The sequence below is a fragment of the Harpegnathos saltator genome, unplaced genomic scaffold, assembly GCF_003227715.2.
Source record: "Harpegnathos saltator strain DR-91 unplaced genomic scaffold, Hsal_v8.6 scaffold213, whole genome shotgun sequence".
Classification (NCBI taxonomy): domain Eukaryota; kingdom Metazoa; phylum Arthropoda; class Insecta; order Hymenoptera; family Formicidae; genus Harpegnathos; species Harpegnathos saltator.
In genome coordinates, this window is record NW_020229999.1 from 1,197,479 (window position 1) to 1,210,704 (window position 13,226).

General features: G+C 48.5%; 3 protein-coding genes across 5 annotated transcripts in view; all 3 read left to right on the forward strand.

Annotated features, from left to right (window-relative positions):
- Positions 1–2,244, forward strand: LOC109503602 (uncharacterized). The gene is made up of 4 exons (XM_019840150.2): positions 1–26; positions 132–135; positions 247–550; positions 1,977–2,244. The coding sequence occupies exons 1-4, from the start codon at positions 1–3 to the stop codon at positions 2,198–2,200; spliced, it is 558 nt and encodes a 185-aa protein (XP_019695709.1). The 3' UTR covers positions 2,201–2,244.
- LOC105192651 (transcription factor CP2-like protein 1) overlaps positions 2,228–13,226 on the forward strand; it is a 27,236-nt gene continuing 16,237 nt past the window's right edge. For 2 of the 3 annotated variants that reach the window (XM_019840152.2, XM_019840153.2), the window contains exons 1-5: positions 2,228–3,057; positions 4,100–4,328; positions 6,542–6,686; positions 10,731–10,811; positions 12,900–13,115. In XM_019840152.2, coding sequence (XP_019695711.1) covers positions 2,917–3,057; positions 4,100–4,328; positions 6,542–6,686; positions 10,731–10,811; positions 12,900–13,115 — 812 coding nt within the window. In that variant the 5' untranslated portion in view covers positions 2,228–2,916. Of the gene's footprint in view, positions 3,058–3,851; positions 4,021–4,099; positions 4,329–6,541; positions 6,687–10,730; positions 10,812–12,899; positions 13,116–13,226 lie in introns of those variants that run through there. The other variant, XM_025298268.1, reaches the window with a different exon arrangement.
- On the forward strand, positions 4,335–6,522 carry gem (transcription factor CP2 like gemini). The gene has a single exon (XM_025298269.1). The coding sequence runs from the start codon at positions 5,908–5,910 to the stop codon at positions 6,247–6,249; it is 342 nt and encodes a 113-aa protein (XP_025154054.1). The 5' UTR covers positions 4,335–5,907; the 3' UTR covers positions 6,250–6,522.

A 13,226-nucleotide genomic window follows, 5' to 3' on the forward strand; every position in this document is an offset into this window, starting at 1 on the left:
ATGGAGCGAAGGATCCTGAAAATGTGGTGACAACGGTCAGGCGAAGGCCTCCGATACCCAAGACACTATCCAGTGTGTGAGCCATAGTCGTTAGAGAGCGATCAAGCGGTCATTCGTGACGTCGAGCCTAGTCAGGCTAGAGCCGAGCAAGGCCCGCCGATTCGTACCGTTCGAGTTTTTCACGCAAAGAGGACCACTGGCGGCGTTGAGGGCTTCCCGTATCGCGAAGTGGATGTCCATCGCTAGCCCTGTCTTCGGGACGACAACCCAGCTGAACTGCGGCATTGCGGAGTCAGTGGTCGCGGCGTAGCCACTTGGAATCTCGAGCGCGAAAAGAAGCGCGAGTCGATCTCCTCGCGAGATCTTGATAAGATAATCAAGGTGTCGCGCGGATACCTCATCACCTCGGAATGTCTCCGGCTTCGCGGGATTGATACTCTCCCCTCTTGGATTCTTCGTCGCGGGGACGAGGTCCTTTTCGGTTGGTTCTTACGCGAGGAAGACAGGACATCAGGGAGAGGGCATCGCACGCTAAAACGCACCGAACAAGGTTAGCGGAGTATCATTAAGAATTCACACATCCAGAGACTACGATCGCCCGCCTAATGGCGCAAGTTCACAAGATGCTCGTTCTGTTCAGTCTGAACGAATTACCGCGTCCAGCTCTTGGCCAGGTCTCGACTCGGCGTTATCCGTTATCCGGTTGCTGAAATTTCAAATTCTCAATAAGCTGACGCGCTTTTCGCGCGAACATTCTTCCAGTCGGAGCAAATTGAACCTAATGGCAGATGAATCATTGTCCATGGATGTACACTCGTGGGCAGAAAAATTGTCTGTATTTTTTTGTGTGACTTTCGGGATGTAGTCCGTCTGATCTAATGGCGGAACTTGTTTCCCAATGGGGGGAGAATGACTCTTTTGGGCGAGAGGCGTGTGTTCCAAAAGCTGCGCAAAAGTTTATGGGCAATCTTTTTGTCCACGGCCGTATGTGTACGTGGAGAATACCACCCGGTAGTTCATGAGTCGCGGTCGAGTCGACATTACGGATTGCTGGCTTCGCACCGTTTGTCAATCAAAGTGTTGCCGCGTGTTACGTGATCAATTAGCTACGATCGCGCGCGCGTTATCGTGGTGCAAAAAGAAAATCGGTCGCAGCGTGTCTGAACTGCGTTTTTATGCCGGTCGCACAGCTTCCATTGGGACGTAATACGATAATACAGCGCGAGATATTATTCCCGGAAACACTCACGAGCAGCTTTTTCTTGCTGAAAACATCGCACCAGCGTTAATCATCGCGCGAAGGAACGGCTACATCAATGAGAGTAAACACTATTCAATCGATTCATTAATATCATTTTGAAACGCAGATTATACTGTCCTGTGTGAATTAATGCATTATTCATACTCGCTCGTGATATTAAGACGTAGACGTAGGTGATTAAAAAAAAAAGAATAACTTAATTTGTTTGTTATATCTAAGAACTGACGCGCATTCACACACACACACACACAGACTCTCGCGCGAAAAATTAATTTAGTTTAATAATCAAGATTTTATTATTATTATTATTATTATTATATATTCGCACAATAGTGTTGTTCAATGTTGTTGCACAATGTTGTTATTTCTTATCACTTGAACAGCATAAATTCTAACGTCACATTAATTCTCGCTTATGGCGATTGACGCGAGTCTCCAGTGAGTATAAATATTTTTCACGATGATTACACGATAAGATGCATCTAGGCGCAATATTAATGCAATCGATTTCGATCGACGATGTGTAGAGCCGGCGCATCCAATAATCATCGTGTTTTTCTCCTTTTGAAACCTGAATAAACAGAATAGATCGTGCCGGACGATCGCGCGGCACGAGGGGGGGGATGAATCTCCGTGGCCTCGGACGGCCACGTGCGCGATCGCGGCTAATTGCGCTCATCCACTTGAGAAAAATCATGGCGTCTGTTGTCCGCAGGAGGAGGAGGAGGTTCTCCGCCGAAACGGCAGCAGGTCTCCGACACAACTAGGAACAAGATGCGTTGCAGCCAAGGCGTGGCGATGGTATTCGAGGACGCGTTCGTCGTCTTTTCGCGTTTTTTGTCGCTCAAGTCGCGAGGCTGCGCACTCTTGGAAACGCACCGGCAGCGCGAGACCACCGGCATCAAGAAACTGTACAACAGCTTCTTCGTGATGTTCTAAGAGAGGCTGGCCAGCGCGCGTACTCGGCCCTGAACCACCGTAGAGGTCGGGTGATGCACCGTACGTCTCCGGGCACATCGAAGATCCGGGCCGAGGGAAGGGGGGGTGGTATCCACGTGGGCGCACAGCGGGACAGCGCGGTCAGACACGAGGGTGGTACTCGCGCAAGAGGAATGAGCACTCTTCGCGGCTGGGGGAAAGGGATCAGCCACGAAAATCCTCGGGAACGAAAAGCGCCGCTCTGAGATTCGGGATCAGCGCGGACTCGTCGCTCCTCGTCCGGCTCGTCGACACTCGAGCCGCGCGAGCTGCTACCAGCCACGAAATTTCATCTCTGACCCTCTTCATCGGATTAGCGTAGAATTAGCGGCGGGCTATATATCGTAACGAGGCTTCAAAGTTTTGTGAGTCGGAAGGCCCGCCGCTACCCTCTCTACCCTCTCGCGCGTCCGCGAGGAACAGAGGCAGAGAGAGCAGCCGAGCGCTCGTCGAGCAAGGTCGAACAAGGGTGCCCCCCTTCGTGAGCGAATATCAACCCCTTTCGTAGATCTGAGATCTAGGATCAACGTAGATACTCGTCTTGCCCGGAAATCCGCGCCGGCGGACGAGCCCGTTGCCGTCGAGTAATTTAGGATATAGGTGATACATACGCAAACATTATCCCTGAGGACGACCTCGGCACGGTCACGTGTACCCTGGGGATAGAAGGCCGTCGAATGGAGCTCCAACTCATCATGGACAGCGGCGCGGAAACTCTGAACGGGGCGATGTGGTTCGGCAGCACGTCGTCTCCGTCATACGAGCAGCTGTCGCCGGTTCGCTCGAACAGGTGTGACGTCGTGGCCGGGTCCCAACAGGTGCGTGAGTCAATGCGTGCGTGATACTATAAATCCGTTCTGCTATCTTCGTTCACGTCTCGTCGTTCACGGGCGGAACAAGGGCGCGAGCACCTTGAATGATGTCGAGAGACGGAGAGTTGGCGGATTTGATCTCGACTTTATTTCATTTCACTTCCACGCCACTTTAGCACCAATTATGAAGTAGTGCCGATTCATTCTCTTCGACTCTCTCAACGTCAGCGAAAACATGTAAAAATGTTTTTGATTTTTGGAATTATTTTTCTCGGAATTAACGCGGTGACGTGTCAAATTCGAGTCACCTCTCGCAGCGAGAGAAGTTCTCCGTTCCAGAAACAAATGACCGGACTGCGAATTAACCCTTTGTCCTACCCGCTAACTCCCGATTGCTCGGGCCACAATAAACAAGAAGGTCGGTCACGCGTCGAGCCATTTAGCTGTTTAGCCGCGTGCTCGAACTTGCGCAAAATGTATGCGTCTTATGACATGCTCGTATATTTCGGCGCAACGAAAGGAATTATCATCGATATTAGATTTTCTTTTTACTGACATGATAGGTATAAGGGTTGTTTAATTCTTTCAGGGAATTATAACCTAAACGTGTGAGCGTAACGAAGAATTGCACGTAACTGAAGTAAGAAAATATCGAGAACAACTGAACCACGAGTCTGACTGATAAACTGTTGTTTATGTTTGGTCCGAACGAAGTACCACGAGCCAGGCTCGTGTTGTTTACGTTTGTTCCGAACGAAGTACCACGAGTCAGGCTCGTGCTCATTGTTTTTGGCCGAAATTTCTTACCACGAGTCTCACTCGTTGTTGTAGGACAAGGGGTTAACTTCGTGAGCTCTGCTGACCGATAAATAAAATCGCGATTGACGCCTTGAAAGGACACTGACTCTGATTGTGAAATTCATTAAATCGACAAGACAAAGTTTCCGGTGTCTCTGCGACAGTCAACGTGTTAGTGATTACTAATCCGCTCTACTCGCTTCCTTCTCGACTCGTGATTTTAAAGACGATCGTGATATCGACATTGCAGACCACAATGGGATATCACAGCCCGCAAAATTCTCTGTGGCAAGACAAGCATAGCTCGCCGAAGGGCTCGCCGGCTGCCGGTGATCGGGTGCACCTGAACGGCGGCTCGCCGCAGCAGCTCTCGCCCGCCGGCTCCTCCCTGAGCTGCGAGCAGAACAATTTGAAGCGTCGCTCCGCGGAACCGTTGCAACACATCGTGGAACTCGAGAAGAAGCATGTCAGAAGAGACGGTTAGTATCTCCCGCACCCGCACCTGTTCACAAATATTTGCGCGCTAAAAGCATTTCGCACGCAACGCTCTATAACGCGCGAATTTATTTGATCTCAGTTTAGTAGCGCTTACCGATTTGTCGCGCTTTGTCGTGTATCGCGAATCTAAAAAGAAACGGCGAATTCGTCGCGCACACCGACGTCCACTTGGTTCTCGTCGTGCGAGACCCACGTCGTTAATGTACTCGGCTGCCACGGGCGGGACTTGATAATTTACTCATGCGTCATATCGGCCAGCCGCTACGAAAAGGAACAAACGAACTCTCGAGGAATGCGGTCTCTCTCGTAGCTTCTTTGCGTAGAAGATCTTCTTGGAGGAAGTAACTGCTCGACGATCGCAGCACTGATATCTAGAATGAAATAACAAATAACCGGTTATCGACGCCGAAATCTTGGCAAGGCAATGCAAGACTTGATGCGAAGTCCTTGCAAATTCTGGATCGATAAGAGGATCCTTGAAGAGTCCCGATTCGGCTGTTTTGACAAAAATGAAATTTATCCCACAAGTGTGCGTTGTAATGCTTGTTCGTCGTGTCGAGTTTCCTCGGAATCGCAAGGAAACGTCGATGAGAATTTGGAGCTACCGTAATTTTTCGAAATATCCGTAGCAAGAAAATCTCGAGTTGCGACTCGCACCCATGAAAAATGTTTCGCGTCAATGTGTAGTGTATAAAGAATATACTCGTAAATGTGCAACAGCGCAAAGTCGATCGTCACTATCGTGCGGCCGTTAACGTAGATATATCTTCTTCTTAAAGGTCGTGGCCGAACGACCTCTCGAGCACTGTCGTAGCCACAACGGTTTCATATTGCCGCACGATTTACGCATTTTTTCTTCACTCGGATATGCGTGTAAAAACAATCCGACGCTGATATTTGACTTATTGGAGGCAAATTTATTTAGGAGCGCAGCACGACGCGACGAAATTCCCGACGAGCCTCAGGATTCGCGGCAATCGAGCTCGATTGCGTATCGCGGAGTACGCGCGATACCTAAAATATACGAGCGAGAATCCGCCGACTCTATCGACGAAATACGGAAAGAGGAAAGCGAATTCGAGATTACTCGCTCGGCATCGTTCGTGCGATACTACCATTGTTGATTAGCCGCCAAGGTCCATGGACGACGGTGCAGCGTCGGATCGTGCGATTCGGATGACGTCGCATTGCCGAAGACCACCTCACGACTGGATCAGTAAACTTGTACGTACGCTCGGTCTTCTTACGTCCGACGCCTTTTCGCCCACGTGGTCATTGCGGCTGATAACTCGAGTACACATACATGCAATATATCGCAGATTAGCTCGGCCGGGGGAAAAGAGGGAGAGAGAGAGAGAGAGAGAGAGAGAGAGAGAGAGAGAGAGAGAGAGAGGAAGAACGGGAGATAGATGGAGAGCCCGAGAAAGAAAGAGAGAGATAGAGAGAAAGAGGAGTCTGATACAAGCCTCGCCATATTGGCGAATCTCCGTGAAGGTGCACGTAGTGCGAGTTACGGTGGTGTATTGCTGCCCAGGTGATCCACGCCGCGGCTAAAGTAGGATGAAGTGGTGTGAGGTCGACAGATCGAGGGTGTCGTTGCTGCAGAGTCGACGTTATCCCCCCGTTGCCGCCAAGAACCGACGCCGTCACATCGTCGATCAGCAGCAGCAGCAGCAGCAGCAGCAGCAGCAGACGAAGGACAGGCCGGTCGCGATGCATCATCAGTTCCATGTCGGTTACAACGGCGTGCAAGGCGGTACGAATGTAAAGAGATACCACTGCCGCACACTGCGGCAATGCCGACGTGAATGCCGACGTCTTGCGACCTGGAGAACAGTGATACGAGCAAGTCGACGAGTTTTGCGCACGGTGTTATGCTTTGTAATTCTTCCTGCTCTGTAGAATGAAAGAAGGCGACGAAGGAATCTCGATTCTGCTTTGGGCGCGCGGATTGTTTCTCAAACTTTGGAGAGACGAACGACTCTCGATGTCGCTCGATTGTAACGGCAAACAAAAGAAGCAATGTTGAGTGCTGAGGCTACGAGAATAGAAAGCAAAAATGTTTAAAATGCCGACGATTCAACTTTCGGATCGAAATCCGTTCGTGTAGTTCAGCTGTTTGAACAGCTCGTTACTTGTTCTTCGAGAAGACGGAAGGTGGAAATTTATAGCGTTCGCGTGGTTTCTGTTTCAGGATCCATCGGAAGCAATGGCTCCGGTCAAGGTTGGTCCACTCAAGTAGAGGAACTGGCGGAGCACCTCGCCGCTGATTTCGATGGATCGTTATCCGCTCTCGCGGCGTCCGATCTTGCAACAGCTGTCGCCTCTTATAATATGAGGTAAGTGTTGCACACTCTGCAGCGAAAATTCATTTGCAACATTCACACGATTCTAGAGAAACGTGATGATCTCTGACCCCGCTGTTCCGTTCGGAGATATCCTTGGACCACTTTTCAGTCCTAAGACACACACAGTTCCGCAATCGCTGTTCCTATCATTACGTAACCTCATAACTTGGCTGTTTGATCTTTTCTGCCCGTGTAAAAAGGTATCGATGCGATACTAAGGAGAGATGTATTTTATATATTTAACTAAAATTATTTTGGAATGTTCAGGTGTCTGTTCGCGAAATTCGAACGCACATCGAATATGTACAGTAAGTAGCGAGCGGAACAGCGGGACTAATTCAAAGACACGAATGTTGGAAATGAGGAGATTGCTGAAAAGAGAACTCCGGATCCCCAACCAATTTTCACGGGGGGGGGGGGGCGAGAGGAAATCAGTACGGTATCGGTACGGGTCGTGGAATGCATCTCAAGTATCACGGTACCCTCCTAAATGCATCCCCGTCCGCGGGTAAAATATCGCTCTCGCGACCGGTTTCGCGGACCGCTGCTCTCGATGACAGAATCGTCGAGAGTTCTCCGTCGATAGCTGCCGTTCCGAGGTATGACCGAGCGAATGGTCGGTACAGAAGGCCGCTGTCGCCAAACGAGATCGAAACCTACCTACACGGAACGTGACAACGAGCTGATCTAGAAATCCGGTTCAAACTGGCCCCAGTTCTTGGCACTGCGTCGTGCAGGCGACACGCGCGATAAAATCAAACCGGTCGGACCGGTGAGCACGGGAGTGTCGGTCTGTAACGTGCACGCACGTGCGTAATTATTCGCGAAACCCGAACGTGGAGCGGAGAAGGAGCGAGCGAGAGAAGCTTCGGTGAATCTCATAAAATCTCATACGTCTTTGTAAATTGCTCTAAAATATATCAGTTCTATAATTGGCATATCATTCATCAGATGATTGTGTACGCTCAATGTCCGGTTAAAATTATCCAAGGATCAGGAGGATATTGAAAAATTGTCCTTTATAATGATTTGAATTTATGCTGTGATAGTCAAAGCATTTCTAAAATTATAGTTTGATTTCATTATGATATTGTCTAATCAACTCTGTCCAGTTTGATAATTTACATTTATTTTAAATTACGTTCATCCATTCTTTCGCATTTTGCATTATGTTGTGTTCCTTTTTATCATTCTCTTCGGAAAACAAAAGGAAACGACACAAGAGGTAATTGTAATTAATGCGCTCACGGATAATAATTTTATTTCTTATTGTCGTACATTGTCTCTATATAAATACGTTGATGGGCTTATAATTTAGTAGTATAAAGTAATCACAATTAAATATTTCGTGCAGAATTGTGCATTAAAATCTATTATAATTATCATTTTGGACGTTTTTAATTTTTTCGAATAACAACAATGATTTCCGATAAAATTTCAACAATTTTGGCGACATAGTTTAATATATTTCTTGCTTATTTTATAGTAACACATAATATAAAAGCTTCCAAACCAATTTCCACTTATTGAACAGGAACTTTTTCTCTTTTACAAACTTTTGTTGGATTGAACAGGAACTTTTTCTCTTTTACAAACTTTTGTTGGATAAATTGAATTATAATAAGATTAAACAAAAAATTTATATGTGATTTTCTCTCTGCATAAATAAATATCGCTGTTGAATCTTTTCCTTATTAAATAGATGAGTCTATAATATATTGAAAATAATAGATACCGGAAATATTTGCAAAACCTTTATGTAAAACCATATGTACTGTGAATTGCGAGCAAAAGCATTATAAATTTTTATTTCTGGACAGTAAATATCGAGGACAGCAGCAACGAGTCGATATAGTCCTTGTAACACATAATGTTTCTATTCTCTGTTTGTTTGAAACTTTAGTATTCTCAGGATATCAGGATATCCTCTTCATATTTGTATAATTTCGTCAAAATCTCGAAAATGAATATTCATAACAATTCGGAATCTTCCCGACTTTGATTACCAGAGATTGTCGCCAGCTTGTTGAATAACATCATTACGAAATGTCGCTTGACCATGAAGAGACTCTTGGCCGTCACAGCGCCTTTTTTTACCGAGCTGTCCGGTAAAATAATTACAGGCAGGATCTTATCTTTGAAAAAGCAAATTACTTCGACAAAAATGCAGTTTGAGCCAGTTTGTTCTTCCACATTTTGGATATTTGGTCACTCTTCACTGTTATTCGGAAAAATTAAAAAGAATCATATTGTTAGCGGTTATTTTATATTGTGACTTTACAAGTACAAATAATTCGCAGTCTGACGATATAGGATAATCGCAAAAACAAGATCATAAAACATACAGGCAGTGTTGCGTCCACATGTGCATAAGTAATAATTAGATCAGTTTAATGGAGTTTTATCGCGATATGAGCACCGCCAATTCCTCGTGTTTGCGTGACTATCATTCCTTTTATTCTTATCTTTTCCTCCAAAAATACATAAAAAGACCAAAAGAGGCAACTTGTGCTTACATGCATTTGCACGCAAACTTTCCGCTAAATGCGCGCCTCGCGATCGATTGAAGTAATCTTTTCAAAGTAATCTCTCGCGCGCAACTCACATATCTCCATTGCGGGCGGAAACAATTTTCGCAGTTGGAGACACCATATCCGGATCGGGCCGCCGAACTCGACAAGCCGTCCGTATCAGCTGTTCCCGTCGCCGTTCGCGCGTCGGAGATGCACTCGCGATGTACGAGAAAAGAGAAAAAAAGAAAGAACGGGAACGAGGCAGACGTGTATCCGTTCGTGAATAAAGACACGTCACGAATACGTCCAGCGTGGTTCAAACCGGTACGGAACTGGCTGGCGTACCAGTTCGCGAGTGTACAACCGGTTTGTTCCCGGCCGCGTAAGTTGACAGCCGGTCGCGGACTTCCTAAGAAATTCGAGCCGCAATTACCCGTGCTCGTACACCGAGATTCGTCATACCGCCGGTCGAGAATCGTTAGACGACTCCTTAGCAACACAGAGACAGACCGCCTGATTGTCCGTGAGTTGCAGTGTATCGGATAGATATAATCGCGAGAGCGTTGCACGGGCATACATCGCATCGCTGTAACACAGCGAAGGCGGCTCTAGGGAGCCATTCAATGATGCTTTAGAATAAATCGGGACGAGACCTAGGAAAGGAAAGGGATCATTCAGATCAGTCGGACAAATAATTCAGATTAGTCAATTCGCAAGTTTGTCCGCGAACAAAGTGATCGCTTAATCGCAAGTAGAGAAATGCGCCAGTATGTGAGACACGGGTGAGCAGAGCACATCGCCTCTCTGACCCCGTGTCAAATTTTTCAAATAATTCTTTCTCCTTCCCGGGGGAGGGGGGGGGGTTATAAGCAAGGTGGCGAGAATTTTAGCCGCCGGACGAGGAATTTTAGCGAGAAGTGTTTGTTCATCCGCGCTGCAACGAACGGCCAGCTGTTTCGTGGCGCGTCTACGCGCACGTCGTCGAGTCGCGCATAAATTTCGGGGCGGATATCGCCCGATGGTATATCGCGCGCTGTTATTTCATACCGATTAAATCCGTTGTATCAGCGAACTAGTTCATTCCGGTTCGCGCTGACCTTACTGACTCACGTATTATCGTAGTAGTGGTTCTCAAATTATTGTTTCGTTATCACGTACGAGTCCTCGTTCGCGGTGTTTCGCGTGACCGAGGCCGCCGTCGACTTTTGATCTTTACGCAAGCGCGCGTGATCGTCGTTTTGCGTCAATGTAATTGACGTACTTAACGGTGACATGGCGAAGAAAAAAGAAGACGGAAAGGGAATAACACGAGGGAATACGAGGGAGACCGGTTGAGGTCTTGCCTGAAATTTTTCTTCCGCGTAAAACGCCGCCCCTCGATGGCGCTCCACGCGTATCATACGCGGATGAAGAAAATCACGCAATTACGAGCAAAAGAAAGTTGCCAAATACGGTTGCCAACTCCGAGCAGAATCGGAGAAGTCTCTGCCAACTCTTAGCCGAAATTTCTCTTCCCTTCCAGCGAAGCCCTCCTCGCTTTGCCGTCGTTAACCGTCTTCAAGCAGGAAGCGCCGTCGCCCGAGAACCAAACCAACAACCCCAAGTAAGTCGACACTGATTAACTTTCCTCAGGTCGAGCGTCCTCAGGGTCGAGAGCGAGTCAGGCCAGCCGCCGACAGCTTCGCGCGATTAAATTTCACATCAATAGAATGACATGATTCGATGAGGCTCTCAACTCTCAATGAAATTAAATAAAAGCTGGTGTCGTCGATCCGACTGAACGCGCGTATGCTTCCCTTCCCTCCGGATTTGCTCGCTCGATTCATTTATGCGCGCGACGTCGTCGTTCCCTCCTTCGCGATGATAAAATCGCGCTGGCCGAGTGACAGTAACCGTACTCGCGCGACGATAGTAATTGGATTTACTACGATTACGCGAGAGTAGTGGTCGAAAACGACCACGACGATCCTCCGCTATCTTCCGGGGGCAGCCCGGCGACGACGGGGGGGTAAAAAGTATTCCGAGCGGAATTTGCCGCGCGGCTCCCCCGCAGAGACACGGTCGCAGATAAATCCGCTATCTTCGCGCTCGGCTTCGCAGCGGTTATCGAGAGCGCGAGCCCTTCCCACCCGAGACATAGATTTCTCTACTCTCTTACTCGCGTTTATCGTGCGCCGCGTCAAGTCAAGTTATTCAAGTCCCCGGTTATTTCGCGCGCGTCGTAAAACGCTAGTCGAGCGCGCGACGCGATCAATCGAGAAGCGTGAATCGCGGATTGATATCTTAGCCTGTGTGTGCGTGCTTTTGTGTGTGTGTGTGTGTGTGTGTGCGCGCGCGCGCGCGTGTGGTGCGTATGTGAGTGAAAAAGACTCGAAAAAGACACGTGATACGAAGACTTAACTGTGCGCAAATGGTGCGCGCAGGAGAAGAAATCGCACGAGCGAGTCCTCCGCTTTGATGAATTATGGCACACACGGAGAAAATTTCTGGGTGTTGGTATCTGGAAGATACTAACATTTTTATATTGAAAAACTATCACAGTAGCTTGCTCGGTTAGAATATACTCATATTATCCGAAACACTCGAACGTTGGAAAACGTTCGAGTTTAACGGGTGATACAAATTTTCACATCGAGAGGTATCGGTTTTCTAAAATTTTTATACCGTTGCATGTGTTTCGTAAAATTGAAGAGACAAGCGGGACGAGTTATCGATGAATAGTCGGTAACGTATAAATTTGTACTTCGGCGTGACTACATCCGTGCGACTACAGCACGGCGTGGTCACTCGATAAATATTTTCTCCGTGTAATCGCGGCGCACAGTCACGTGTGGAAGCGACCGGAAATTGTCGCGCAGTTTCTTTCTTCTTTTTCCCATAAACGACACGCCAAATCTCCCATAGACCCCGCACCTTACGTCGACACGCAGTAGCGCGATAGGACGTAATCTGGCGAGACTGTCGACGGCGAGTTGACTTTCACTCGCGCGGCCCTGCCATTTTCCGCGATTGGGCGGAAATTTGACACGGCGGGGCTCGTACAGGAAATCGTAGTGTGAGCGCTGGACTCCTTATCTAAATGCAAGGTTGTTCAGTCGCGGCCGGGGAGGGGGAGTATCTCGCGGTGGGTAGTGTCGCGTGTATCGTGCGCGAGCCGTCGTATCGATGTGGAGCGATGTCGAATCGAGAGGTCGTCTCGTGATCTTGTTGCTCCGCGGGTGAACAGTTGATTATGTAAAAGGTGCATCTCCGCCTGCCTGCCTGCCTGCGGCCGGCCGGAAAATCGCGTCTCGCGAGTAGCTGATTAAGCTGACGCGATGAGATAATTCGCGCGGAGTGATGCGTCAGAGTGACTTTCCACTCGCGCTTCACGCTCCTGCGAGTGCGACGTGTTGATCGGAGAGAACGCTGCGCGACGCGACGTGAGGAGATGTGATCTTGAGATCACTCGAGACCGGTGTGACGCGGTGCGAAAATTTAGTGCTCGCGAAGGACCCCGTGACACGATCTTTAGCCCGATCTACCGCAGGCAGTCCGCCAGGCAGAATGAGAACGCCCACGGATCTGAACGTCTCGTCGTCCCTCTTCTTGAATCTGTAGTGAGTGGTTCGATACTTAGGAGCGCTCCGACCGCTCGCCCCGCGCCGCGCGAGTGCGTTTCTTACGTTTGCCGTTCTCTTCATTATTCCAGTTTAAATCACGTGTCGCAAAGGGCGATCAATAGCGCGGCACCGTCCAACAATGGGAACGTCGGCTCCGTCGAGACTGACAGCAACAATAACGGCCAAACCGCCGCCAGTCTCCATCAGCTGTTGTATTCCTCCAGCGAGGACTACCAGCCGACTTCGTCCTCGGCCAACCACGTTTCCTCCTCCCAACAGGGGAACGAACTGAACGAGGACTGCCGGTGCGCTATTAATTCTTCAAAACTATGCGATATTAATCGAGACGCAACCACGTAAGAAATCGTACGATCTTTACCCGCGTACCGTTCTTGACTCCTCGTGATCGGAGCAGC

Excerpts from the sequence above, each read along its gene's own strand:
- LOC109503602 (XM_019840150.2), top strand. The coding sequence starts at position 1 with ATGGAGCGAAGGATCCTGAAAATGTG. Across the intron at positions 551-1,976 it reads GCTAAAACGCACCGAACAAG|GAGGAGGAGGAGGTTCTCCG; the intron begins GTTAGCGGAGTA and ends TGTTGTCCGCAG.
- gem (XM_025298269.1), top strand. The coding sequence starts at position 5,908 with ATGAAGTGGTGTGAGGTCGACAGATCGAGGGTGTCGTTGCTGCAGAGT.